Below are 22,942 nucleotides of genomic sequence, written 5' to 3' on the forward strand. Positions count from 1 at the left end.
GGCTCCTGATGGACGCTACGTTCCTGACGAGGGTGACTCTGGAGTCTCAGGGCCCCGCCCCTCCACTAAGGAATCCTCGCCAGGCTTGCAGGACCCCAGTACCAGTGCTGCCCTAGTACCCGGCTTACCCATTTGCGGTGTGTGCATGTTAGTTATCCAAGCAAACTATTCGGGTCCAAATCACGATTCTTAATTCTGCAGTTCTTTGAAAGGTTTCTAGAGTCGCAAGACTTTGTCATCCTGAGCTGCATGATTTTATGAGATTCAGAGTTTCGGTCCTAACTTCCTATGTTGGAAGGAGACCCGACTCCAGCTGGCCTTCCTGGTGCCTATGGTCTGCATATATGACCAAGCCTTCAGAGTGATTGGCCTACCTTGAGGTCCACCCCAAAATCGGAACATCAGTGAAGGACCTCCACAAAGCCAGGTCAGCCACTGGCCAGCTCTGCCAGGGAAGGATGGGTGTGGTTCTCCCAACCAAGCTACACCATCAGGGAGGTTCAAACCAGATTTGAAAGAGCCCATGTTGAGAATGACTAGGGCAGAGGACTTGGGGTGGAGGGTGGGGGATAGTCATTGAGTAGGATTTCCCTTGGAGGATAGGGATGGGGGAGAGCTAGTCATTCATTAGCGAGCAGAAGGTAAGTCACCCATCAGGACTGTTTTACATCATTCTTCAGGAGTGCCAGCAGGTGAGCTGGCTTTGCAGGCCTGACGACCTCCCCTGACAGCCCACACCCAGGAATGGAGATCTGAAATCTCTAAGGACCCAGGGTGTGTCTTCAACTGCAAGACTCCTCTAGCCCTTTCTCCTGGCACCTGTAATAGTTCCTGAATCTATTTGTCCTGTGTGGTGCACTCTGTATCAGATTCTGTGGCACAGGCCTGGCATGCATGCATCACTGAGTCCCACAGAACCCACTGTTGGCAACATTACTCCATATCACATTTGAGGAAACAGGCTCTGTGTGGTGACCCAAAGTGGCACAGCTGGTATCTTGGATGTCAGCTACACACTTCCTCCAGGTGATGGCTTCCTTCCTGTTGCTGGCCCTCATTCAGCACTGGAAGTTCCAGATTCTGAGCTGGCTGTGGGCACCCAGCTTCTGAGATCAGGACAGAATCGTTAACTTTGCTGAACTGAGAAATGCAGGGGGCTGCCACATTGCGCAGCATCAGGGTTTGAACAGGTTGGCTTTTCTGTAATCTGGGTCGTGTAGCCAGATCACTGGACTTAATAAGCGTCATATTCCCCACAGGACAGTCGTGCCAATTAAGTGAATGATAGCTTCAGGGGTGGGACGGTGCCTCAAGGCTGCATTCTAATCTTTATTTAACGTATGGATCTCTTTAGTCTTGGCATGGTTGACTTTCCCCTGAGTCGTGGCTACTTCCAGTTTGGGTTTGCTGGTGCCGCTCTGATAGCTTCATCAGCTGAGTCTGTCAAGGGTCCTCAGAGAACATCCTTGGAAGGCACCTGGGAGACTCCTCCCTGGAAAATAACTTAGCACTGGGAGGTGATGTCAGCGCCTCCCAGAGAGTCAACAGCAAAGGAGCTGAAACGCAGGGCACCTGGCCTGTGTTTATGTTCTTTCCACCATATTCTGTGTTTATGGCATCATCAACAAAGAGCAAAATGTTGGGCACTACCGTGTGGGCTCAGGGCCCGACTGAATGCGTCAGGCAGCCCAGCCCGCAGGGCACTCACGGCCAGCTGCCTGCATCCCTGAGCTGCCGTCTGCAGTATCATGTTCCGGGGCTGACTTCCCTCTCCTGCCTCCAGTGTCCAGAACTCACACAGGAGGATGCCCCTCTTCTTTCGGAAGCGGAAACCCAGTGAGGAGGCTCGGAAGCGCCTGGAGTACCAGATGTGTCTGGTAAGGCAGGTGTATTGTCTCTCACTCCCACGTTCCTCCTCTGCCCCCTGAAATGTCTCCGGGTGCTTGCTCCTTCCCTGTGCCTTCCCACCCTGGGAGTGCCCTTCCTCACAGGCCTACCTAGTGTGTGTGGTTTCTTTCCCTGCTGGACCTCAAAGGGTCACTGGGCCACCTGCCAAACGGACCAGTAAATGCTGGCTATGGCTTGGCTGTGGTCCCTTCCAGCTCCTTACACCTGCATCTCCTTTCTTATTCTCTCCATTCCACAAGTGTGTTTTGCCTGAGTATTTTTTTTTTAATTTTGGGAACTGGACACGGTTCCCAGGTTACATGGCTCACGCCTGTAATCCCAGCACTTAGGAGTCCAAGGCGAGAAGATTGGCACAGGTTCAAGGCTAGCCAGGGCTACATAGTCAGTTCCAGGCCGGCGTGAGCTATAGCGTGAAAACCAGCTGTACTTGTATCACCAGTATCCAGCACAGCCACGAAGGGCAGATAAAAGAGCAGGAGTTGAGGAAGGCATTGCCAAGAGCAACCAAAAACAGGGGCTGGAGAGAGAGTTCAGCAGTTAAGAACACTGGCGCTCTTCCAGAGGACCGGGGCTCAATTCCCAGTACCCATTTGGCCCCTTATAACTATCTGTAACTCCATTTCTAGGGGATCTGATGTCTTCATACAGACATACATACAGGCAGAACACCAATGCACATAAAATAAGAATAGGACTGGAGAGATGGCTCAGAGGTTAAGAGCACTGACTGCTCTTCCAGAGGTCCTGAGTTCAATTCCCAGCAACCACATGGTGGCTCACAACCACCTGTAATGAGATCTGGTACCCTCTTCTGGCCTGCAGTCAAACATGCTGTATACATAGCAAATAAATAAATCCTAAATAAATAAATAAATAAATAAATAAATAAATAAATAAATAAAAATAAGAATAAACAAATCATTAAAAAGTGTTTGTTTGTTTCTTTTAAAGAACTTTCAAGGCTGAAAACAAAGCCAAACAAGTTACCACGGATTTTAAGAGGCTAATACCATGAATATGAAATGCTCACAGAATCAATAGATTTTGTAAACACACAGGACTTGAAGTTTTTTTTCGGGGATGGGGGTGGGGGTAGACCAGGCTGGCCTCAAACTCAGAGGTCCACTTGTCTCTGCCTCCTGAGTGCTGGGATTAAAGGTGTGAGCCACCACACCAGGAGACTTTAAGACTTTTTAAAAAGCCATTCTGTCTCCCCCCACCCACCCACCTACCCCCACCTTACCTGTTCAGGGAGCTAATTCTTGGGGGGTGCAAGAAGGGGGATCAGGAGTTGGAGGCCAGCTTTGTCTACATGTCTACGAGTTTGAAGCTACATGAGACCCTGTTTCAAAAAACAATTTAACTTAAAAATGTATTTTTCACCTCAGGCAAAAGAAGCTGGGGCAGATGACATTCTCGACATCTCTAAATGTGAACTCTCTGAGGTAAAGTGAGGGTGTATAAAGCCTGAATTAATCTGTCCTGTGTCCTTGAGGAAAACAAGTGTAGACTGAGACTTTGAAAACGGCGAGAGTGAAGGCGGGTGGATGGGCCCACCAGTGAAGCACTTGCCTTCTAAGCATGAGGACATGAGTCCCCTGGGGCTCGCTAGCCAACCGCCCTAGCTGAGTCAGTGAGCGCTAAGTTCAGTGAGAGACTCTCAAAAACACAAGGCGGGGAATGAGACACTCGACGTCAGCCTCTGGCCTGCATAGAGTGTGCGCACACAGACGCAGCCAGATGAACTAGGTAAGAGGTGTTCCTTACATTGTGATCTTGTCCGAAAGAATTGAGATGATCTTTTGACCTCATCATAGTCTCCAAAAGTCAGGGCCTAGTTCAAAAATGAGCCAGGTGTAGTAGAGCACACCTGTACTCCCAGCATTTCATTAAGGAGGCAGAGGTAGGGAGGCTCATGAGTCTGAGGTCAGTCTGGGCTACATAGTAAAACCCTGGGGAAAGGCAGGGAAGTCTGGGGATAAAACTCAGTGATAGAGTTTGTCTAACATGCAAGATGCCCTAGGTTCACTCCCCAGTATGGGAAGAAGGGAAAGTACACTATAGATTCCTGGGGTGCTGGGAGAGAGGACTCTACCCTCTAACAGTTCCTGAAACCCCAGAGTAGGGAGGCTAGGGCAGGCTGATTGCCAGCTCTGTTTTTCCCCAGCCTCCCCTGGCTAAGCACTGTTCCCGGGGCAGTGGCAAGTGAAAAGGCTCTGACCCTTCTTTGTCTTGTCTTAGATTCCATTTGGGGCTTTTGCAACGTGCAAAGTTCTGCAGAAAAAGGTGAGCAGAGTCATTGTTCAGAAACTTACTAGCTGAGTGTCTGCTGGGAGGAAACCACATGGGACTTAGAGGAACTTCACACAGCCATCTTCCTTCTCTCTGGCCCTCACCCTTTTGGCCTGCAGGAGAGGTTGTCACAATTGGGAGAGCAGGCTCTGGGGTTGGACCCTGAGCCACTCCTGGCCTTGGCATTTACTAGCTTTGGACTTAGCTTCTTTACACGCTCACATCTATGTTTCGTTTATTAACTTTCAGTGTTTTATGTGAATGGATAGTTCGTTTGCATGTGTTTTTGCATCGCGTGTGTATGTTGCCTAGGGAGACCAGAAGCCCATCAGATTCTTTAGAACTGGAGTTACAGACAGCTGTGAGCTGCCATGTGGGTGCTGGGAATCAAACCTGGGTGCTCTGGAAGAGCAGTCAGTGCTCCTAACTGCAGAGCCAGCTCCAGCCCACACACCAGTTCCTTCATCTGTGGACGGAAGAAAACATTCATAGCTATCTCTTGATACTGTGACTTGAATGAGTGCTGGAGAGAGGGGTCTACCAGCCATGCATTATTACCTCCCCCCGTCCTTAATGGAAAGGACACTCAGTGCACTCTGGCCACCCCTCAGTTAGAAGGGGCTGAAAGTGTTTTCAGAAGGTGGTTCCAGGCTGTGCATATAGGTAGGTACGCCCACACCGTTAGCTCTGGACACAGAAGGTAAAACATGTTCCCTGCCAATAGCATAGTCGAGGCGGGAGTTAATGTCTGACAAAAATAGCTGTGGCTGACACAGTCTGAGGAGTGGACCACATGATAGTCTGGCTAAACACTAATGACCGGGCGGCTTGTTAAATAGCAGCTCTTGGAGAAGGCACTTGGTTACTCTATTTTCCAGGAAACATTAGAGCCAGGAAGGGCTCATGATAGCTGCCTCCCTCTCAGACTAGAAGGTAGAATTAGACCTCCCAAACTCCCCCACCCCCGGGGAATCTTGGACCTTGCAGCCATCTGAGTCGGGCTCAGAAGTGCCCATGATTGTAACAGCCTCCCCCATTGTGGGTCTGGTGGATGCGTGGAACACAGCATGGCCACCCTGTGCTGGGGCCAAGCCACTTACCTCACCCTCAGCCTTCCCTGCCTGCTGCTCATCAGGGACCTGATATTTCTCTCCTCTTTTTCTCACAGGTGTTGATCATACATACAAACCATCTCACCTCCCTGCTTCCCAAATCCTGCAGCCTCTCAAGCCTTGCCACCATCAAGGTACTGGGCCCTCGCTAGGCATTGGGGACTCTGTGTTCTAGCTGACAGCTGAGCCTCCACACCCTCCTGGGGACTTCTCTGTTAAAATATGCCAAATGGTCCTCACAGGATGGTCACTGTGGTGTCTGAACAGCATAGTGTTCTCAGCACTCCTGTGTGTTGTTGGTAAAGAAACCCAGCCCCAGCACCTGCCCTCCGAGGGTTCCACTCCAGCTGGTCCTAAGCCCAGTCAGCGGAAAGGATGGACATGATGACCCTAACGGGGGAGCAGGAGGGCCATCCAGAGAGGTGATTGCATTTGATACCTCAGTGACCTGGGTGGATCCCTCCAGGACACGGCAGAGTCATAACAGAGTGTAGTGTCAGCCCGGGCTGTGCTACGTGGTGAACTGGTAAGGTGGGACTGAAATCCTGCACGCCCTCCCAGGACTGCATCCTTAGCTCCGACAGGTGAGGCTGGAATAGCTCTGCTCCGTGGTGATTCTTTTTTAGATGGGGGCTAACTATGCAGTCCTAGCTGGCCAAAAGCAGGCTGTGTAGTCCATCTTTACCCTGGCCTCACAGAGATCTATCTCCCTCTATCACGAGTCTTGGAATTAAAGGTAGATGCCACCACACATAGTGCTCAGTGCTTTAAGAGGTTTATTTGTTTTTATTTTCTGTGTATGATTGTTTGCCTGTGTGTATTCCATGCACCATGTGCATGCCTAAGCAAGCCAGAAGAGGGCATCGGGTCTCCTGGAGCTGGCATTATGGGCTGTTGTGAGCTGTCCAGTGTGGGTGCTGGGCAGTGTGGGTGCTGGGAACCAAACTTGGGTCCTCTGCAAGAGCTGCTTTTAACTGCTGACCATCTCTCCACCCTACTCTATGCTTTGTTGTTGTTTTCTTTGTGTTTATTTATTGTGTGTGTGTTGGAAATCAATATACCCAGCCCTCACACATACACATATTGATTACTTGCTCTGCCACTGAGTCACACCCCAGCCCATGCATAATTTTTTTTTAAAGATTTATTTATTTATTATGTATATAGAAGAAGGTGCCAGATCTCATTGCAGATGGTTGTGAGCTACCATGTGGTTGCTGGGAATTGAACTCAGGACCTCCAGAAGAGCAGTCGGTGGTTTTAACCTCTGAGCCATCTCTCCAGCCCATAAGCTAGCCAGCTGGCTTTTTTTTTTTTTTTTTTTTTGGTTTTTCAAGACAGGGTTTCTCTGTGTAGCTTTGTGCCTTTCCTGGAACTCACTCTGTAGACCAGGCTAGCCTCAAACTCACAGAGATCTGCCTGCCTCTGCCTCCCAAGTGCTGGGATTAAAGGCGTGTGCCACCACCACCCGGCATAATTTTTGTATTCAGTGAAAAGAGACCACTTAAGCCAGACATGATATATCTGCACATATCTGCTATCCTGAGCATTGGCAAAGAGGCTGAGGCAAGAGAATTGACCTAGCCTGGGCTACATTGTAAGAGCCTGTCTCTAATCCCTGGAAGAGAAAGAAAAACAAGAATATGAGATGCAGAGCTGATGGAGCTGCATGTGCTGGCATACACCTGTAGTCCCAGCAGACGCAGGCAGAGCTCTGTAAGTTCAAGGCCAGCTGGGACTACATAGTGTGAGACCTTGTCTCAAAAAAATACAGTTGGGCATGGTGGTGCACACCTTCAGTCCCAGCACTCAGGAGGCAAAGGCAGGTGGATATCTGTAGGCCAGACTGGTCTGCGGAGTAAGTTCCCATACAGCCAGGACTATGTAGAGAAACACTCCCCAAAAACTAAACCAAGACAAAAAAGACTGTGAGACAGGATGCTGAACAGTGGGCAGGAGGAAGGGTGCTGTGGCATGTGAGTCCTGCGGGAAGATCAGAGGTCACTGCAGGCTGAAAGCAGGCCTGGCAGGCAGCAGAGAGGAACAGCCATGCAGAAGCTGATTTCTTGACAGTCACACAAAAGTTGTTTTTAGAGTAACACAAGTTCCTGAGACCAAAATCCAGGTCTAATCTCCATTTCTGGAAGGAACACCTCACCCTTCCATTTTCTGTCCTTAGTATACGCTGTTTGCAGTACTCAGTAATGCAAGACGTTCCCGGGGTGCCAGGGCCGTCACGTGACTAAAGTCATGCAAAGGCTGTGAAGGTCCTTCAGAGAAACAACTCTATAGATAACAGAAAACGACCACTGTTTTCTACATTGATTTCTTCAGGGTCTAAGTACTTGCAGAAAACAGCTGGTTCATTCTGATGTTTACCCTAGATACAGTGACAGATTTCCTACTATAGGTTGCCATGTTATTACTGGGGCATGGGATGGCCTTGTCATCTCCCAGCTGCTCTGGAGTCTGGGGCCTGACCGATATGTTTGTTCTGTAGGTTCTGGATCTCCATGACAACCAGCTGACAGCCCTTCCTGATGACATGGGGCAGCTGACAGTCCTACAGGTAAGGCCCTAGGAGTCACCAGTGGACCCAGGCTGCGCCTTCCCCACTGCAGCCTGGCTGTGAGCCTCGACCAGGACTTGGCTTGTTCTTCATGGTATTTCATGGCTTCACAGCTCTAACCCCTCCCCTCAAAAGCCCAACACCCAGTGGGTCTCCATCTTAAAGACAGATCCCATGGACTGTAGAGATGCCTCAGTGGTGAAGAGCATTGGCTGCTCTTGAAAAGGACCCTGGTTAGGTTCCCAGCACCTACATGGCAGCTCACAACTTTCTGTAACTCCAGTTTCAGGGATTGATGCACTCCTGTGGCTTCCACGGCGCTGCATGCAGGTGGTGCATAAGTTTTAGTGTATCGTTTTAAAAGGACAAATTCTTTACTCTCCTGGCGTCCTGATGCTTTGTCTGTGGCTGCCCTGCACTGGCTGAGTGCTTTACTCGGGGCTAGCCCTAGGCTCTACCTCCCCATTGCGCAACAGTAGATAGCCAGATCCTAACCCTCCCTGCCTCACTGGGCCCCTGGCAGCCTTTCTGCCTCCACATTGGTTCATGCAATTCCTGGGCATTCTGCAGTGAGTATAGATGGTGAAACCTCAAGGGTGGGGGAGGGTGTCCAGGGGCCTGGCCTGGCTCTCCTGGACACACGACCTCTGTAAGTCTCAGTTTTCTCATCTCTTAGATGCGACCATAACAATCTATACCTCCCTGTCATGGCTATAGGACAAGATCAAGGCAGGTACATTCAGTGCCTGTATGACGCGGGGCTGAGCACACAGACACTCACTGTTGTCCTGTGGGCTCCTTGAGTCATTGTTTTCTTTCTTAGGTACTGAACGTGGAAAAGAATCAGCTGACGCATCTCCCCCGCTCTATTGGGAACCTGCTGCAGCTCCAGACCCTCAATGTGAAAGGTGGAGCCACCAAGCCCAGTCCATGTCAGCAGCTCCAGGATCAGGCCAGCTTGTCCTTTCGGCCTCCACAGGGGGCTGTCCTTGGGAGCCACCGAGTGTGATGGTCATGCCATAAGCCAGATTGACCTCCAGCTAGCTAGCCTGTCTCTGGTCACGAACCAGAGGCAGTGTGTTTAAAGAGCCCTGACCCCCAGAATCAGAGACTTGTAGGGCAGAAGGCAGAGTGTAGTGAGTGGTAAGCTAAGTGACGGGAAGAGAGTGGCCTAACAGGTAAGACAGAAGGAAGTGTCACTGCAGTGATTCTGGGTGGCTTGGGGCATTCAGTGAGTAAGGCTGGCCATGCATGTGGCTGGCCTGGTAAGTCCCTAAGGCAGGCTCAGAGCTGTGGCCTGATCGGGACCCTCTCCCCTGCAGTGAGGTAGTGGTTAGCCAAGATACCAGCTTAGTATCCTCATCCTCCAAAGAGGGCTTGCCTCACTCTGGCCAGGCTCTTCATCTCGCTCTTGCAGCCCCTGGCCCCTCAGCAGAGGCTCAGCCCTTCGTGTGGCTGATGGGAAGTAGTGGTGCTCTATTACAGAGGAGAAGCTGGACAGGGATGGGGGGCAGATGGCCTGAGTTGCTCAGCTAAGTAGTGAAAGAGCCTCCCGCACCACGTCCCACACCCTCGGGTGTCAGGAGGTGGCAGCAGGCTTTGGGGCACTGAGTTTGCTGCCTGGGTCCCTGCAGACAACAAGCTGAAGGAGCTTCCTGATGCTCTGGGAGAGCTGCGAAGCCTGCGCACCCTTGACATCAGTGAAAATGAGGTTCGGAGACTGCCACAGACGCTGGCTCATGTGCGGACGCTGGAGGTGAGGGGCATTCTCTCCTGTGCTCACGGAGAGACTGACGTGTGACTGCTTGTCATGCTGTGACTTTGCTGCTGTCATGGAAGTGGGAGGGCATAAAGTGTCCAAAGTGACAGAGGACAGGTGAATCCAGAAGTTCCCCACTCTGTGGCCTTGAAGCCAGACTTTGAGGAGCAGTGAGATTTGGGACATAACCATGGAAATGGGGGTGTCCAGTGGAGAGGATAGGACAAAGACAGACATAAGCAAGATGGAATGGGCTATGGACAGAAAATAAGGCCAGAAATCTACCTGGAGCTTGGGAAGCTGGGAATAGAGCAGGGGCGATGTGGAGATCTGGACTTCAGTGTGGAAACTCATCAGAACATAGGGGGGTGAGTGTGTCCTGGGACCCCATGTGCGTCACCTCAGGGTGAATAAGGACGTTCCCCACACCAGGCGGCTCACACCAAAGGAGTTTGCGTCCTCACAGTCTGATGAGAAGCCAAGAGCCCACTGCTGACGGACAGGGTTGGTTCCTTTTGAGGCTCCTCTCTGCAGGTGGCCTGTCCTTCCCAAGCCCGGCCTGTCTCTGCATATCTGTGTCACATATCCTCTTTCTGAAAGGACACCGGTCGGATTGGACTAGGGTCAGCCTGGCTCTAAATGTAGTCACATTCTGGAGTCCAGGGGTTAGGACTTCAGGGTGTAGGTGGGGACACAGCTCAGCCCACCGCAGGAGCCAGCACCAGGTGGCCTACCGGGGACAGTGGGCTCTTGGTCATGACAGGGTGGCTTGTGCTGCTCTAGCACGCACTTTTGTGGTTTTTGCGATAAAGTCTCCTGTAGTCCAGGCTGGCTACTGTGCAGCTAAGGATGGCCTTGAACTTTTGATCCTCCTGCCTCCACCTACAGAGATTACAGATGTGCACAGGCCTTTTCTCAGAGTGAGAGCACAGGTATTGTCTACAAGGCCATATTGTGTGCTGCTCCATTCCAGGCTGTCCCATGTGACACTGAGGTCGTCACAGCCCAGCACAGCTAAGTGACTGTGCTGGGGTTTAAAGCCAGGCTGAGCGTCCCAAGAGACAGACTCCTCCTGCAGGTAACAGAAATGCTGTCATCTGTGCGGCCACCAAGAACTGGTGGCTACCAAGCTGATGTGCAGTTCATGCAGCCCAGGTAACCGTAACTAATTAAAACTGAATGAAGGCAGCTTGTGACAGTGTGCCTGTAATCTTGACACTCGGGAGGCAGAAGCAGGAGAATCACAGGTTCCCATGCAGCCTGGAGCACATAGCAAGATCTCGTCTCAAGAAAACCATTTGGGCTGGGGCAGTAACTCATTGGGGGAAGTGCTGGCCCAGGACCTGAACTTGGGCCCTAGAGCCAGGCACCTGCAGTCCTACCCCTAAGGGCAGAGACAGCAGGTCCCTGGGCCTTGCCAGCCAGCTAACCTAGCCAGTTTACCCAGTTCCAGGCCAGTGAGAGATGATCTCAAAAATCAAAGTAAATGGTTCCTCATGAACAACACTCAGGGTTATCCCCTGGCCCTCCACACATACACACATGCATGTACACCCAGGCATGCACATACAACTCAAGAAATGTAAATGGCCACATGTGACTTCCAGCCACCATACTGGGCAGTGTGGCGGAGAGCACACTCAAGCCACCACCACAGTGGACTGATGTCACCAGGTGGGATTAATGCTCTTCAGATCTGGCCTTCACTGCTCCCTGGGTGCTCCTAGTAGACAGAAGAGACTGTAAGCACCCAAGTTAGTAACAAAACCAAGTGCCGGGCAGTGAAGTGGGGTACACAGTAAAGGGGGTTCTCTGTCCACAGACGCTGAGCCTCGATGCCTTGTCCATGGTCTACCCCCCTCCAGAGGTGTGTGCTGCTGGCACTGCCGCCCTGCAGCAGTTCCTTTGCAAAGGTAAAGGCCGGCCACCCCTGCTTCTCCCCACATCCTGTGGTCATCCCCTGCCACCAGGCTGGGGACAGCTGAGACCAGCTGTGCAGTCTGCCTGGTCAGAGGTCAGGGTCCAGTGAGGGCAGTGAGGTACAGTGAAGGATCACACCCAGGCTGAGCTCAGGAAAGATTAGGGTCAGGCATCTGCCTTAGGTTAGGGCTGGTGAAGGCCTGTCTGAGAAAGCAGCATGGCTGACACCTCACGGGGAGCTGGGCCAGGAGAAGAGACAGTGTGTTTCTAGCAGAGGAGGCAAGTGCTGAGAGACCTAGAGGAAGTACTGTGGAGAGAGGGCCAGTGTGGTGGAGTGCTGGAGGCCCAGGAGGAAGGGTAGGGCATGGCCCAGCAAGAGACCTGGTCTCACATGGTAAAGTGAGAAGGAACTGGAATAAGGACAGGCTAGGCATGTCCTGGGGCCACCTAGAGGACACCCCGGTGGCCTGGGCACTTGAGGGAGCAGCTGTTGTCAGCTATGGTTCCTGTCACCCATGGCATCCTCAGAGCAAGCCTCTGGTCATCTGAATTATTCATGATGTGGTACAAACCGAATTGAAGGATCTTTTCAATATGCAGCTGGTCCCGGATCCGATGGCCTGGGGCTGCAGGAAAAACCAGCTCTAGTTCAAGGCCAGGCTATAGCACCTGACGGTCTGTCTCAAGAGAGGCTTGGGAAGCAGATGTGCAGTTCTGTGCTGGCCTGATAAACACAAAGCCCTAAAGTTGGAGCCCCAGTACTACATAATGTATGTGTAGTAGCACAGACCCATAATCCTAGCACTCCAGAGGTAGAAACAGATATATAGTATTATATTATGATGTAATATAAATTATAGCTGAGTATGGTACTGAGTACTTGGAAAGCTGAGGCAGGGTTATTCAGCCTGGGTTACATAGTGAGTTCAAAGTTAGCCTGAGCTGTGGAGCAAGACCCTGTCTGTCTCCCCCTCTCCTGCTTTGGATGTTAACCGGATCTGTTTGAGCTGAACATTCAGGTCTACAACTCAGTCAGTTCCTTGACTAGGTGTTTGCCCATCAGAAGGAGAAGCCAGTTGCTCCCTAACAGTGTAACCAGTAGGAGACTGAACTATTTCCTACTCACATGTGAGTACCACACAGCTTAAAGAACAAACTGCATACAGCAAGCTGGGAGTCTCTGCCAGAGAGTGGAGGGAGAGAAGCCAGGCACAGTGGAGGTATGCCTGCGCCTGGCAGTACTGCATTCTGAGCCAGCACTGCCCTGGCTTGTAAGGGTGTGTTTGCCTTTACATGGGCTTCAGGCTGGGACAGAGCACTTGTCTAGTACACATGAGGCCCTGGCTTCAGTTCCCAGCTGCTAAAATAAAGGAAAAAATATTTTCTGGGTAGAGTAATATCACCTAAAATTTTAACACCTGGGGAACCAGAAGCAGGAAGATTGTGAATTTGAGGCCAGCCTAGGCTACCTACCGAGGCTCTCAATACCAAAGTAATGTTTTAAGATTCTCTCATTTTCATTTAAACAACAGACATAAAAATAAAGCAGTGAATTTGCATATGCTGACTACAGAACTCAAATATGACCTGTATTTTCCTCCCTAGGGGTTGAACTGGGGCCTCACGGAGCAAGGGCTCTGCACTCATGCATCCCAGTCCTTTCTCTGTTTTCATTTTGAGACAGGGTCTTGCTGAGTTGCTCAGACAGGCCTTGGACTTTCTCTGTAGCCCTGGCAGGCTCAGAACTTACAGTTACCCTGGTTTCTGAGTAGCTGGGATCACAAGCCTACGTCACCAGGCCTGACACTGAGCAATACTTATTAGACAGCAGTGAGGCCCAGCCCTGGGAGATGAGGGTGGGCTGAGCCAGCGAGGAGGAAAGAGGAGGGTGGCAGGAGCAAGCCGCTGGGGTGCTTCTGGCCAGCCTGTGCCCCTTCTTCCATAGAGTCAGGACTGGAGTATTACCCCCCTTCTCAGTACCTACTGCCAGTCCTGGAGCAAGATGGAGCTGAGAACTCCCAGGACAGCCCCGATGGACCCATAAACAGATTCTCCAGGGAGGAGGCTGAATGGCAGGTAAGAGGAACTGGCAGCGGAGGCGTGACTACACGGCTGTACCTGTGCAGGTATTGAGGGCTGCATGGCTGTACCTGTGCAGGTATTGAGGGCTGCTGCACAGCTGTACCTGTGCAGGTAATGAGGGCGGCTGCATGGCTATACCTGCGCAGGTATTGAGGGCTGCATGGCTGTACCTGTGTAGGTAATGAGGGCTGCACGGCTGTACCTGTGCAGGTATTGAGGGCTGCATGGCTGTACCTGTGCAGGTATTGAGGGCTGCATAGCTGTACCTGTGCAGGTAATGAGGGCTGCATGGCTGTACCTGTGCAGGTAATGAGGGCTGCATGGCTATACCTGTGCAGGTATTGAGGGCTGCTGCATGGCTGTACCTGTGCAGGTAATGAGGGCTGCACGGCTGTACCTGTGCAGGTAATGAGGGCTGCTGCACGGCTGTATCTGTGCAGGTCTTGAGGGCTGCATGGCTGTACCTGTGCAGGTATTGAGGGCTACATGGCTGTACTTGTGCAGGTATTGAGGGCTGCTGCATGGCTGTACCTGTGCAGGTCTTGAGGGCTGCTGCATGGCTGTACCTGTGCAGGTCTTGAGGGCTGCTGCATGGGTGTACCTGCGCAGGTATTGAGGGCTGCGTGGCTGTACCTGTGCAGGTAATGAGGGCTGCATGGCTGTACCTGTGCAGGTATTGAGGGCTGCATGGCTGTACCTGTGCAGGTCTTGAGGGCTGCTGCATGGCTGTACCTGTGCAGGTCTTGAGGGCTGCTGCATGGCTGTACCTGCGCAGGTATTGAGGGCTGCATGGCTGTACCTGTGCAGGTAATGAGGGCTGCATGGCTGTACCTGTGCAGGTATTGAAGGCTACATGGCTGTACTTGTGTAGGTAATGAGGGCTGCATGGCTGTACCTGTGCAGGTCTTGAGGGCTGCATGGCTGTACTTGTGCAGGTCTTGAGGGCTGCTGCATGGCTGTACCTGTGCAGGTATTGAGGGCTGCTGGCATAGGAGGTGTTTAGAGCTGTAGCTGCAGATTCCTCTTTCAAACCCACAGACTCAACTACCACAGCTGTCCCAGGCCGCCAACTCACCACATCAGGTGTCCAGGTCTCCTCTGTTCCCTGAACAAACCATGTTCCTTCCTACTTTTTTGGCTCTTTGCTCTTTTGGGAGGTCCACCACATAGCTACCAAATAAAAACACACATGGAGACTTATTATTACTTAGAAATGTCTGGCCTTAACTTGGCTTATTTCTAGCCAGCTTTTCTTAAGTTATCCCATCTACCTTTTGCCTCTAGGATTTTACCTTTCTCTATTTCTGTATACCTTCTCTTTCCTTCTTATTCCATGTGTGGCTGCGTAGCTGGCCCTTTCTTTTCTCGATCCTTCATCTTCTCTTCCCAGATTTCTCCTTCTGTGTATCCTCTTTGCCTGCCAGCCCCTCCTATCCTTTCTCCTGCTTTGCTATTGACTGTTTATTAGACCATCAGGTGTTTTAGACGGGCACAGTAACACAGCTTCACAGAGTTAAACAAATACAACATAAAAGAACGCAGCACATCTTTGCATCATTAAACAAAGGTTCCACAGCATAAATGAATGTAACATACACACACCTTAAAATAATATTCCACAACAGTGTGTGCTAATGCATGCATATGTGTGCATGTGGTGCATACATGTGAGTGTGAAATTGTGTGCATGTACCTGTGCCCATGAATGTGCATGTGTGCATGCATATGTGTGCACAGGGTGAGTGTGTACATGCGTGTAAGTGAAATGGTGTGCACATATGTGTGCTCATGAATATGTGTGTGTGCATATGTGTGCACATGTGCACAGGTTTAGTGTATGTGCATGCATGTGGGGGTCTGAGGGCAACTTTGGCGTTATCTGCTCTTTCATGGATCCTAATTGACAGGGCTGTCATGCCTGTGTGAAGCTTTGCTGCTGCTGAGCCGTCTCTCCAGCCTCTCGATTTATTCTAAGATTTTTTTATTGTATTTATTTCGTGGAGGAGAAAGAGTGCACATAAAAACCAGAGGCCAAGCCTCAGGAGTCGGTCCTCTGCTGTACAGGCTGCACTTACTTACCAGCCAAGGTCACCTGATACGGCCATCAGGAATTCAACCAGGCCGGTTGGAGGAGCCACAGCACAATTGAGGCTGTGACAGTTTTATTGAGAGACTTTTTTTTTAAGGTTTTTTTATTATGTATACAGTGTTCTGTCTGCAGGCCAGAAGAGGGCACCAGATCTCATTACAAATGGTTGTGAGCCACCATGTGGTTGCTGGGAATTGAACTCATGACCTCTGGAAGAGCAGCTAGTGCTTTTAACCTTTGAGCCATCTCTCCAGCCCCCACTCAGACTTTTTATACCTTTATAGAAACAGAATATAATGGCAATTGTCAGGATCAATACAGTTATAGTTGCCAGGACACAGTGAAGTTTGCAAGTCATACAGGGCACACAAGATGAATGTCTAAGACCAAGTGTCCTGTCAAGCTTCCCTGTTCCCTTGACTGCTAAGGGAGCATACAGAGAAACACAAAGTGGTCTGAACACTTCACTGCCTGGGGAGTGCATCGGTCTCAGGAACTGGAAGGATCGTTGTGCCCCAGGAGCCACAGACTCTAGCCTGATAAACCCAAGACACCCGCCTTCAAGGTGGCCAGGCCAAGCCAGCTCCTTGGTTCCCTGCACTTTCCCACCACCCTGCAGGTCCTAGGGATCATGGGGTCATCAGGCTTGCTGAAAATAGCCTCTACCTGCTGAGCCATCTGACTGGCCCTGGTTCTCAGTTAAGGCTTGTGTCTTGTGAGCAAGCGAGTAGCATCACCAGAGTAGGTTAAACCAGCTCCGGGCTCTCAGTATCCTTCACATTGCCCAGGAGCACTCACCAGTGCTTTTTGAATAATGGGTTGTGTGCTAAATGTTTTGGTTACAGTCCACCCCCACCCACCTCCCCACTCCCGCTTGGCGGAGTTTCGGAGAGGCAGGAGTGTGTCTGTATTGATACCTGCACCCCTTCCTGATCATATGCCCCTCACTGGCTAGGACAGCCCGTGACTCAGGTCTAGTGAAAGGGGCAAATGGGCACACAGGTCAGCACCAGCAGCAGACAGGCACCTGAGGTCCCTAGAGGCTCAGCAAAGTTTGCCACAGTTATCTAGATACATCTGCTACCGGAGCAGGCAGGAGCTGTCTCTGCTGGTCTCTGCTCTCACCCCGGCTCACAGAGCAGATCTGACGGCTGGCTGTGAGTGGGAACTCCAGCTGCCTGCAGGGCGCCTTCAGTCTTCCGGGGAGTCTCACCCCTTTGCCATTGTTGATGAGAATGCCTCTGTAACCTGTCTTTTTAAGCAGTTAGTGGAAATTGGAGGAGGAGGACTAAGCAGGAGGCTCAGGCCTTTCTACTTGGAAGCATCTGTAGTGTCCATGCCTGTTGGGCCGCATCTCAGTTTGTATCCACTGTCTCTCTAATAATTCTCCAGAAACCTGCACAGCACCTTTGTGCTTTCGGAGGGTTGGGTGGCCAGAGTTGGGTGCTGTGGTGTGTTACACAGATATCCAGGAGGTAGATGGCCTGTTTTGCTCTTTCATGAGCCCAGCACTGCCTTCCAGAGCTATTCTGGAGGACTCCTTCCTTCCCATGGTGTCAAGCATACACTGGTTCTCACTCTGCAGCCTCCAGGCCCCTGTATCTCATCCTTCCATATCCTCGTCCCAGTGAAGCAGGCCAGGCAGGCCAGGGTATGCAGAGGGAACCACAGCCACCGCCCTCTCCTCTCCTCACCTCTGGCTCTTCTCTCCCCAGAACCGGTTCTCCGACTATGAGAAGCGAAAGGTAAGGTCCTTCCTGCCACTTTCCCTCTGGAAGATCACAACTCCTCAGAGACTTGGGGGACAGCTTCCTCCTGGCTTGCTTTAGACATAGAAGGCAGGCAGCTTGTCCCCACAGGAGCAGAAGATGCTGGAGAAGCTGGAGTTTGAGCGGCGCCTGGACCTCGGGCAGCGAGAGCATGCCGAGCTGCTGCAGCAGAGCTACAGTCACAAGGATGAGATCCTGCAGTCAGTCAAGCAGGTGAGTGACCACATCAGCCGGCCTGTGCCCCGGGGAGTGGCCACACCAGCCGGCCTGTGCCCCGGGGAGTGGCCACACACCAGCCGGCCTGTGCCCCAGGAAGTGGCAGAGCAGGGGATTAGCTGTCCCACAACCTCCTGGAAGCAGGAATGGAAGTCTTCCACCCTGGCTGGCCTCTGTGGGTACAGTGGACACTCAGGCCTAGTGGGGAGGGAGGGACGAGCCCACGGTCACAGAGGGCATGTAGAAAGTGAGATAGGAACTCCACTGCCCTTCCTCCAGTCAAACCCCGACTGTGCCTGCATCTGGGGTCCCTGTGCCTCCCCGCTGCAGGAGCAGACACGGCTAGAGCAGGGCCTGAGTGAGCGCCAGCGCTGCCTGGATGCCGAACGGCAGCAGCTGCGGGAGCAGCTGAAACAGACCGAGCAGAGCATTGCCAGCCGCATCCAGAGACTCCTGCAGGACAATCAGAGGTCAGTCTGGCCAGCCCCAGACGCCCTCCGAGGCAGGACAGTCTCCCCCTGCCCAAGCATTCCTCTGCCAGGACCCAAGGACAGCAGTTCAGGTGTTCTGATTTGCAGAGCCTGCCCTGGGGATCACAGACCAGGGCTCTGTCACACGACTGTTGACTGCACTTCTCCCCAGGCCCATTTCCCTTCCACATGTTAGCAGGTGAAAATCACAGCCTGCTCCTGCATTTGGCTTCCAAGTAGCCTGTGTCCTGAGGGCAGCCTCTCACCCCGTAGGTAACAAACTGTCTTACATAGGAACTACCAAGAGCCATTCACGATGGGGTTAGAGAGAAAGGAGCCAAGTAGAAATCTCAAGTCTGAAACATCTAGTTAGGGGTCCACCACAGGAAGATTCTAGAAACTGGCTATAGCCATATGCTCCACTAGCCCTGCTTCCTTCTTCCCTGCCTTGGGTCCTCTTTCTTCTGTCATCTGTCAGTGACAAAGGGAGTGAGTGCAGGAAAGAGACGCTAGGCTGGTGCTTCTGGGCCAGGCGCTCTGTGTTCCTACACTTTGGGTGTTTTCCAAGACAAGTTTCTCTGTGTAGCCCTGGCTGTCCTGGAACTCGTTCTGTAGACCAGGTTGGCTTCAAACTCAGAGATCGCTGGCCTCAGCCTCCCAAGTGCTGGGATTAAAGGTGTGCACTACTTTATCCAGCCGCCTAAGAAGTACTTTGACTCTCCTGTCACAGGAGAGCCTTAGAGGGCTTCACAGCCTGAGAACAGCTCCTGGGTAGGGGGCTCAGCCAGTGTGGTGAGGTGGGCAACTTGGGTAGAAGCTGCATCGCTGGTGCTCACAGGGCCCATCTCTGGTTTTTCCCACAGGCAGAAGAAGAGTTCTGAGATTCTGAAGTCACTGGAGAATGAGAGGTGAGCGAGCCTCTAGAACCAGTGTCTAGAGACAGTTCCCAGGGGCCCTCACGGCTCTGGGGGACATGGCAGCCTAGGGCGCTCACGGCTCTGGGGAATGAATACCCTAGGGTGTGCTCACAGCTCTGAGGAGCAGACACCCTGGGGCATTCACAGCTCTGGGGAAAGGGAGGCATAGGCTCCTCCCTTGTACTGGGAAGTCTCCCTGGTGCTCTAGGAGAATTACCTCTTGGCATCTAGTTAATAATAGCTTTTTTTTGGGGGGCGGGGGTTGAGACAGGGTTTCTCTGTGTAGCTTTGCACCTTTCCTGGAACTCACTCTGTAGCCCAGGCTGGCCTCGAACTCACAGAGATCCGCCTGGCTCTGCCTCCACAGTGCTGGGATTAAAGGTGTGCGCCACCAACACCTGGCAATAATAGCTCTTCTTTTAGTTTCTTTTCTTTTTTTTTAAATTTATTTATTATGTATACAGTGTTCTGGTGGCATGTATTTCTTCACTCCAGAAGAGGGCACCAGATCTCATTATATATGGTGTGAGCCACCATGTGGTTGCAGGGAATTGAACTCAAAACCTCTGGAAGAGCAGCCAGTGCTCTTAACTTCTGAGCCATCTCTCCAGCCCTCCTTTTAGTTTCTTAAAATAAATGTACACTCTCGAGAAAAACTGAGAAATATGAAAGAAGAAAGATGGATCTATAATGCCCGTCTGTATTTCGGCTATAAAATATGTTTCAACATTCACATCATTTAGTCCAGGTGTGGTGGTGCACACCTTTCATCCCAGCACTCAGGAGGCAGAGGCAGGCGGATCTCTGTGAGTTGTCGGCCAGTCTGGTCTACAGAGTGAGCTTCAGAACACCCAGAGCTACATAGACAGACCCTGTCCTAAACTGGAAATAAATGAATAAAAATTTTTTGAATCCACATTTGTAAAAATAAAAAGGAATATGATACTTCTGGCCCCCAAACCACAGCTGCTCAAGTCCCTTAAATAAAGTAAAATATTTGCCCAGAGCAGTAGTTCTCAACTGACAAGGAATTTAATGACCCTTTCAACAGGGGTCACCTAAGACCACCAGAAAACACAGATATTTACATTCTGATTCATAACTGTAGCAGAGATACAGCTATGAAGTAGCAACAAAAATAATTTTATGGTTGGGGATCACCACAACATGTGGAACTGTATTAAAGGGTCACAGTGTTACAAAGGGTGGGAACAACTGGCCTAGAGTCTCATACATTTCCCTGTCTGCTCTACATGCTTCGTGATACTCATACAATGTAGATGCTATGCAAATAGCAACTCTGCTCCATTGCTTAGGAGATCGCAGGGGAAAACACATTCATACCAGTATAGACACAAGATTTTTCCAAGTATTATTGATCAGCAGTTGGTTTGGACCTGCAGACAGAACCTACAGATATGAGGACCAACTGTATCCCTCATTGCTAGAAGTGGGCAGCATCAGAGCAGAGTGGACACAGCTGTAGGCAGAAGTTTCTGTCCCCGCAGCAACTCCCAAATATCCACAGCCACTTCCCAAGGCATTGACTCGGAGGCCTATTACTATTAATTATAAATGCTCGGCTGGTAGCTCAGACTTATTTCTAACTAGCCCTTACACTTACATTAACCCATAATTCCTATCTGTTTAGCCATGTGACTTGGTACCTTTTCTCAGTGCAGTGTTCTCATCCTGCTTCCTCTGCATCTGGCTGGCGACTCCTTGACTCCACCCTCCTTCTACCCAGCATTCTCAGTTTGACTTCCCACCTAACTTCCTGCCCAGCTACCAGCCAGTCAGCACTCCATTAACCAATTCGAGTGACAAATCTTTACAGTGTACAAGAGGATTATTCCACAGCACACAGCATAGCCCTTAGATGTTTTGCATGTGGAAAGCAACGGGGCCCATCCCCAGGGTTGAGCTGGGCGTCTGTGGCAGACAGGAAGGGCGGGTGGTGGCCTCTGTTTTCTGTCTTGGGATTTACCAAGTTGGCCACTTTGAGGCATTGGTCATCAGAGAAAGTCATAGGTCACGGTTGGCGTGCAGCTGTCATTCTAGTGGTAGGGAAGTGAAGTGGGAGTTCAGAAGGATCCGGAGTTCAAGGCCAGCTTCTGCCTAGTGAGTACTCCTACCAGAAAGGGACTGAGAGATGGCTCAGTAGAGAGCTTCCCACACAGGATGAGGGTCTGAGTTCAGACCATCCTTAGCCTCTGCATAAAACCCAAGTGTGGGGATGCATCCCACCATTGCAGGGGGGGGGGGGGGGCATGTAGAAACAGGAATCTGTAAAGCTCCAGAGGGAGACATGCAGCATTGACCCTTGGCCTCCACAAACAATACACGCACACACACACACACACACACACACACGCTCATGTGCATGCACACACACACACACACACACACACACACACACACACACGCACGCGCGCTCATGTGCATGCACATGCACACACACAAGTGTGGTGGTGCATGTCTGTAATCCTAGCACTCAGGATCACAAGCTCAAGAGTAACCTGGTCTACATAGGAAGTTCCAGGCTAGCCTAGGCTATATAGTGAGGCCTGTCCGAAAGAAAAGAGAAGAAAGACACCAAGACAAATGACGGTGAGAAGAGCTGGCACCATCGCCCCTCCCCCCTCCCCCTCCCCCTCCCCTCCCCCCCTCCCCTCTCCCGCTCCCTCCCCCCCCCCTCCCCTCCCTTCCCCCTCCCCTCCCCCCCCCCTCCCCCTCCCCTTCACAGCCCCTCCACTCCTCCTCCCCTCCCCTCCCCTCCCCCCTCCCCTCCTCATCCCTCCCCTCCCCTCCCCCCCTCCCCTCCTCCTCCCTCCCCCTCCCCTCCCCCCTCCCCTCCCCTCCCCTTCTCCCCCTCCTCCTCCCCTTCCCCTCCCCCCCTCCCCCCTCCCTCCCCTCCCCTCCCCCCTCCCCTCCCCTTCCCCCCCCCTCCCCTTCCCCCTCCCCTCTCCTCCCTCCCCCTCCCCTCCTCCCTCCCCTCCCCTCCCCCTCCCCTCCCCCCCTCCCCTCCTCCTCCCCTTCCTCCCCCTCCCCTCCCCCTCCCCCTTCCCCTCCCTCCCCCCTCCCCTCCTCCTCCCCTCCCTCCCCTCCCCTCCCCCCTCCCCTTCCCCCTCCCTCCCCCTCCCCTTCCCCCTCCCTCCCCTCCCCTCCCCCTCCCCTCCCCCCTCCCCTCCCCCTCCCCTCCCCTCCTCTCCCCCTCCCCTCCCCTCCCCCTCCCCCCTCCCCTCCCCCTTCCCTCCCCTCCCTTCCCCCCCAGGTGTCTACTGTGACTCTTTCCTGATTCTCCCGCGCCTCCACATAGCAGTCTTTCTGAGCCGTCCTGGGAACCTCCCCTCCCCAGCCACCTCACTACAGGAGGTCTTCAGAATGCTCCTGGGGTCTGCCCTGCCCAGGCCAGCTGTGTGGCTGTGGAGGCTAGCTCAGTGGAGCTGGTGACGCCATCCATTCTGCCGCTACTACAGACCATGTCTGGTGCTGGGCTAGGCCAGGCCCAGAGGACAGCCCCGTATCAGGTGGCACCAGTTGGAGCCTCTCGAAGGATCCAGGCCTTTGAACTAAGTCACACTCAGGAACATGCAGGGTGCTGAGTGATCAAGGCACTCTTGGCATGGGAGCACAAAAGCACACAGTGTGGAAAGTTACCTGTAAGTTTTTTTACTTCCTATGTCATGGATGTAGTTGTGTCCAAAACCTTGGTTGTAGGGGGCTGGAGAGATGGCTCAGCACTTACAAGCACTAGCAGCTCTTCCAGAGGACCCAAGTTCAATCCCCAATACCCATATGGCAGCTCACAACCATCTGTAACTCTAGGTCCAGGGGAT

At 52.1% G+C, this 22,942-nt stretch overlaps 1 protein-coding gene across 5 annotated transcripts in view; it reads left to right on the plus strand.

Moving 5' to 3' along the window:
* Window positions 1–22,942, plus strand: part of Lrsam1 (leucine rich repeat and sterile alpha motif containing 1) — a 47,816-nt gene that overhangs the window by 5,891 nt on the left and 18,983 nt on the right. For 3 of the 5 annotated variants that reach the window (XM_036183553.1, XM_036183551.1, XM_036183555.1), the window contains exons 2-14: window positions 1,784–1,877; window positions 3,297–3,353; window positions 4,150–4,194; window positions 5,369–5,446; window positions 7,813–7,881; window positions 8,705–8,789; window positions 9,516–9,637; window positions 11,463–11,553; window positions 13,506–13,636; window positions 17,447–17,476; window positions 17,591–17,713; window positions 18,047–18,186; window positions 19,050–19,094. In XM_036183553.1, coding sequence (XP_036039446.1) covers window positions 1,806–1,877; window positions 3,297–3,353; window positions 4,150–4,194; window positions 5,369–5,446; window positions 7,813–7,881; window positions 8,705–8,789; window positions 9,516–9,637; window positions 11,463–11,553; window positions 13,506–13,636; window positions 17,447–17,476; window positions 17,591–17,713; window positions 18,047–18,186; window positions 19,050–19,094 — 1,088 coding nt within the window. In that variant the 5' untranslated portion in view covers window positions 1,784–1,805. Of the gene's footprint in view, window positions 1–201; window positions 428–1,783; window positions 1,878–3,296; window positions 3,354–4,149; window positions 4,195–5,368; window positions 5,447–7,812; window positions 7,882–8,704; window positions 8,790–9,515; window positions 9,638–11,462; window positions 11,554–13,505; window positions 13,637–17,446; window positions 17,477–17,590; window positions 17,714–18,046; window positions 18,187–19,049; window positions 19,095–22,942 lie in introns of all 5 variants that reach the window. The other 2 variants (XM_036183552.1, XM_036183556.1) reach the window with 1 other exon arrangement.

Source organism: Onychomys torridus, chromosome 4 (assembly GCF_903995425.1).
Source record: "Onychomys torridus chromosome 4, mOncTor1.1, whole genome shotgun sequence".
Classification (NCBI taxonomy): domain Eukaryota; kingdom Metazoa; phylum Chordata; class Mammalia; order Rodentia; family Cricetidae; genus Onychomys; species Onychomys torridus.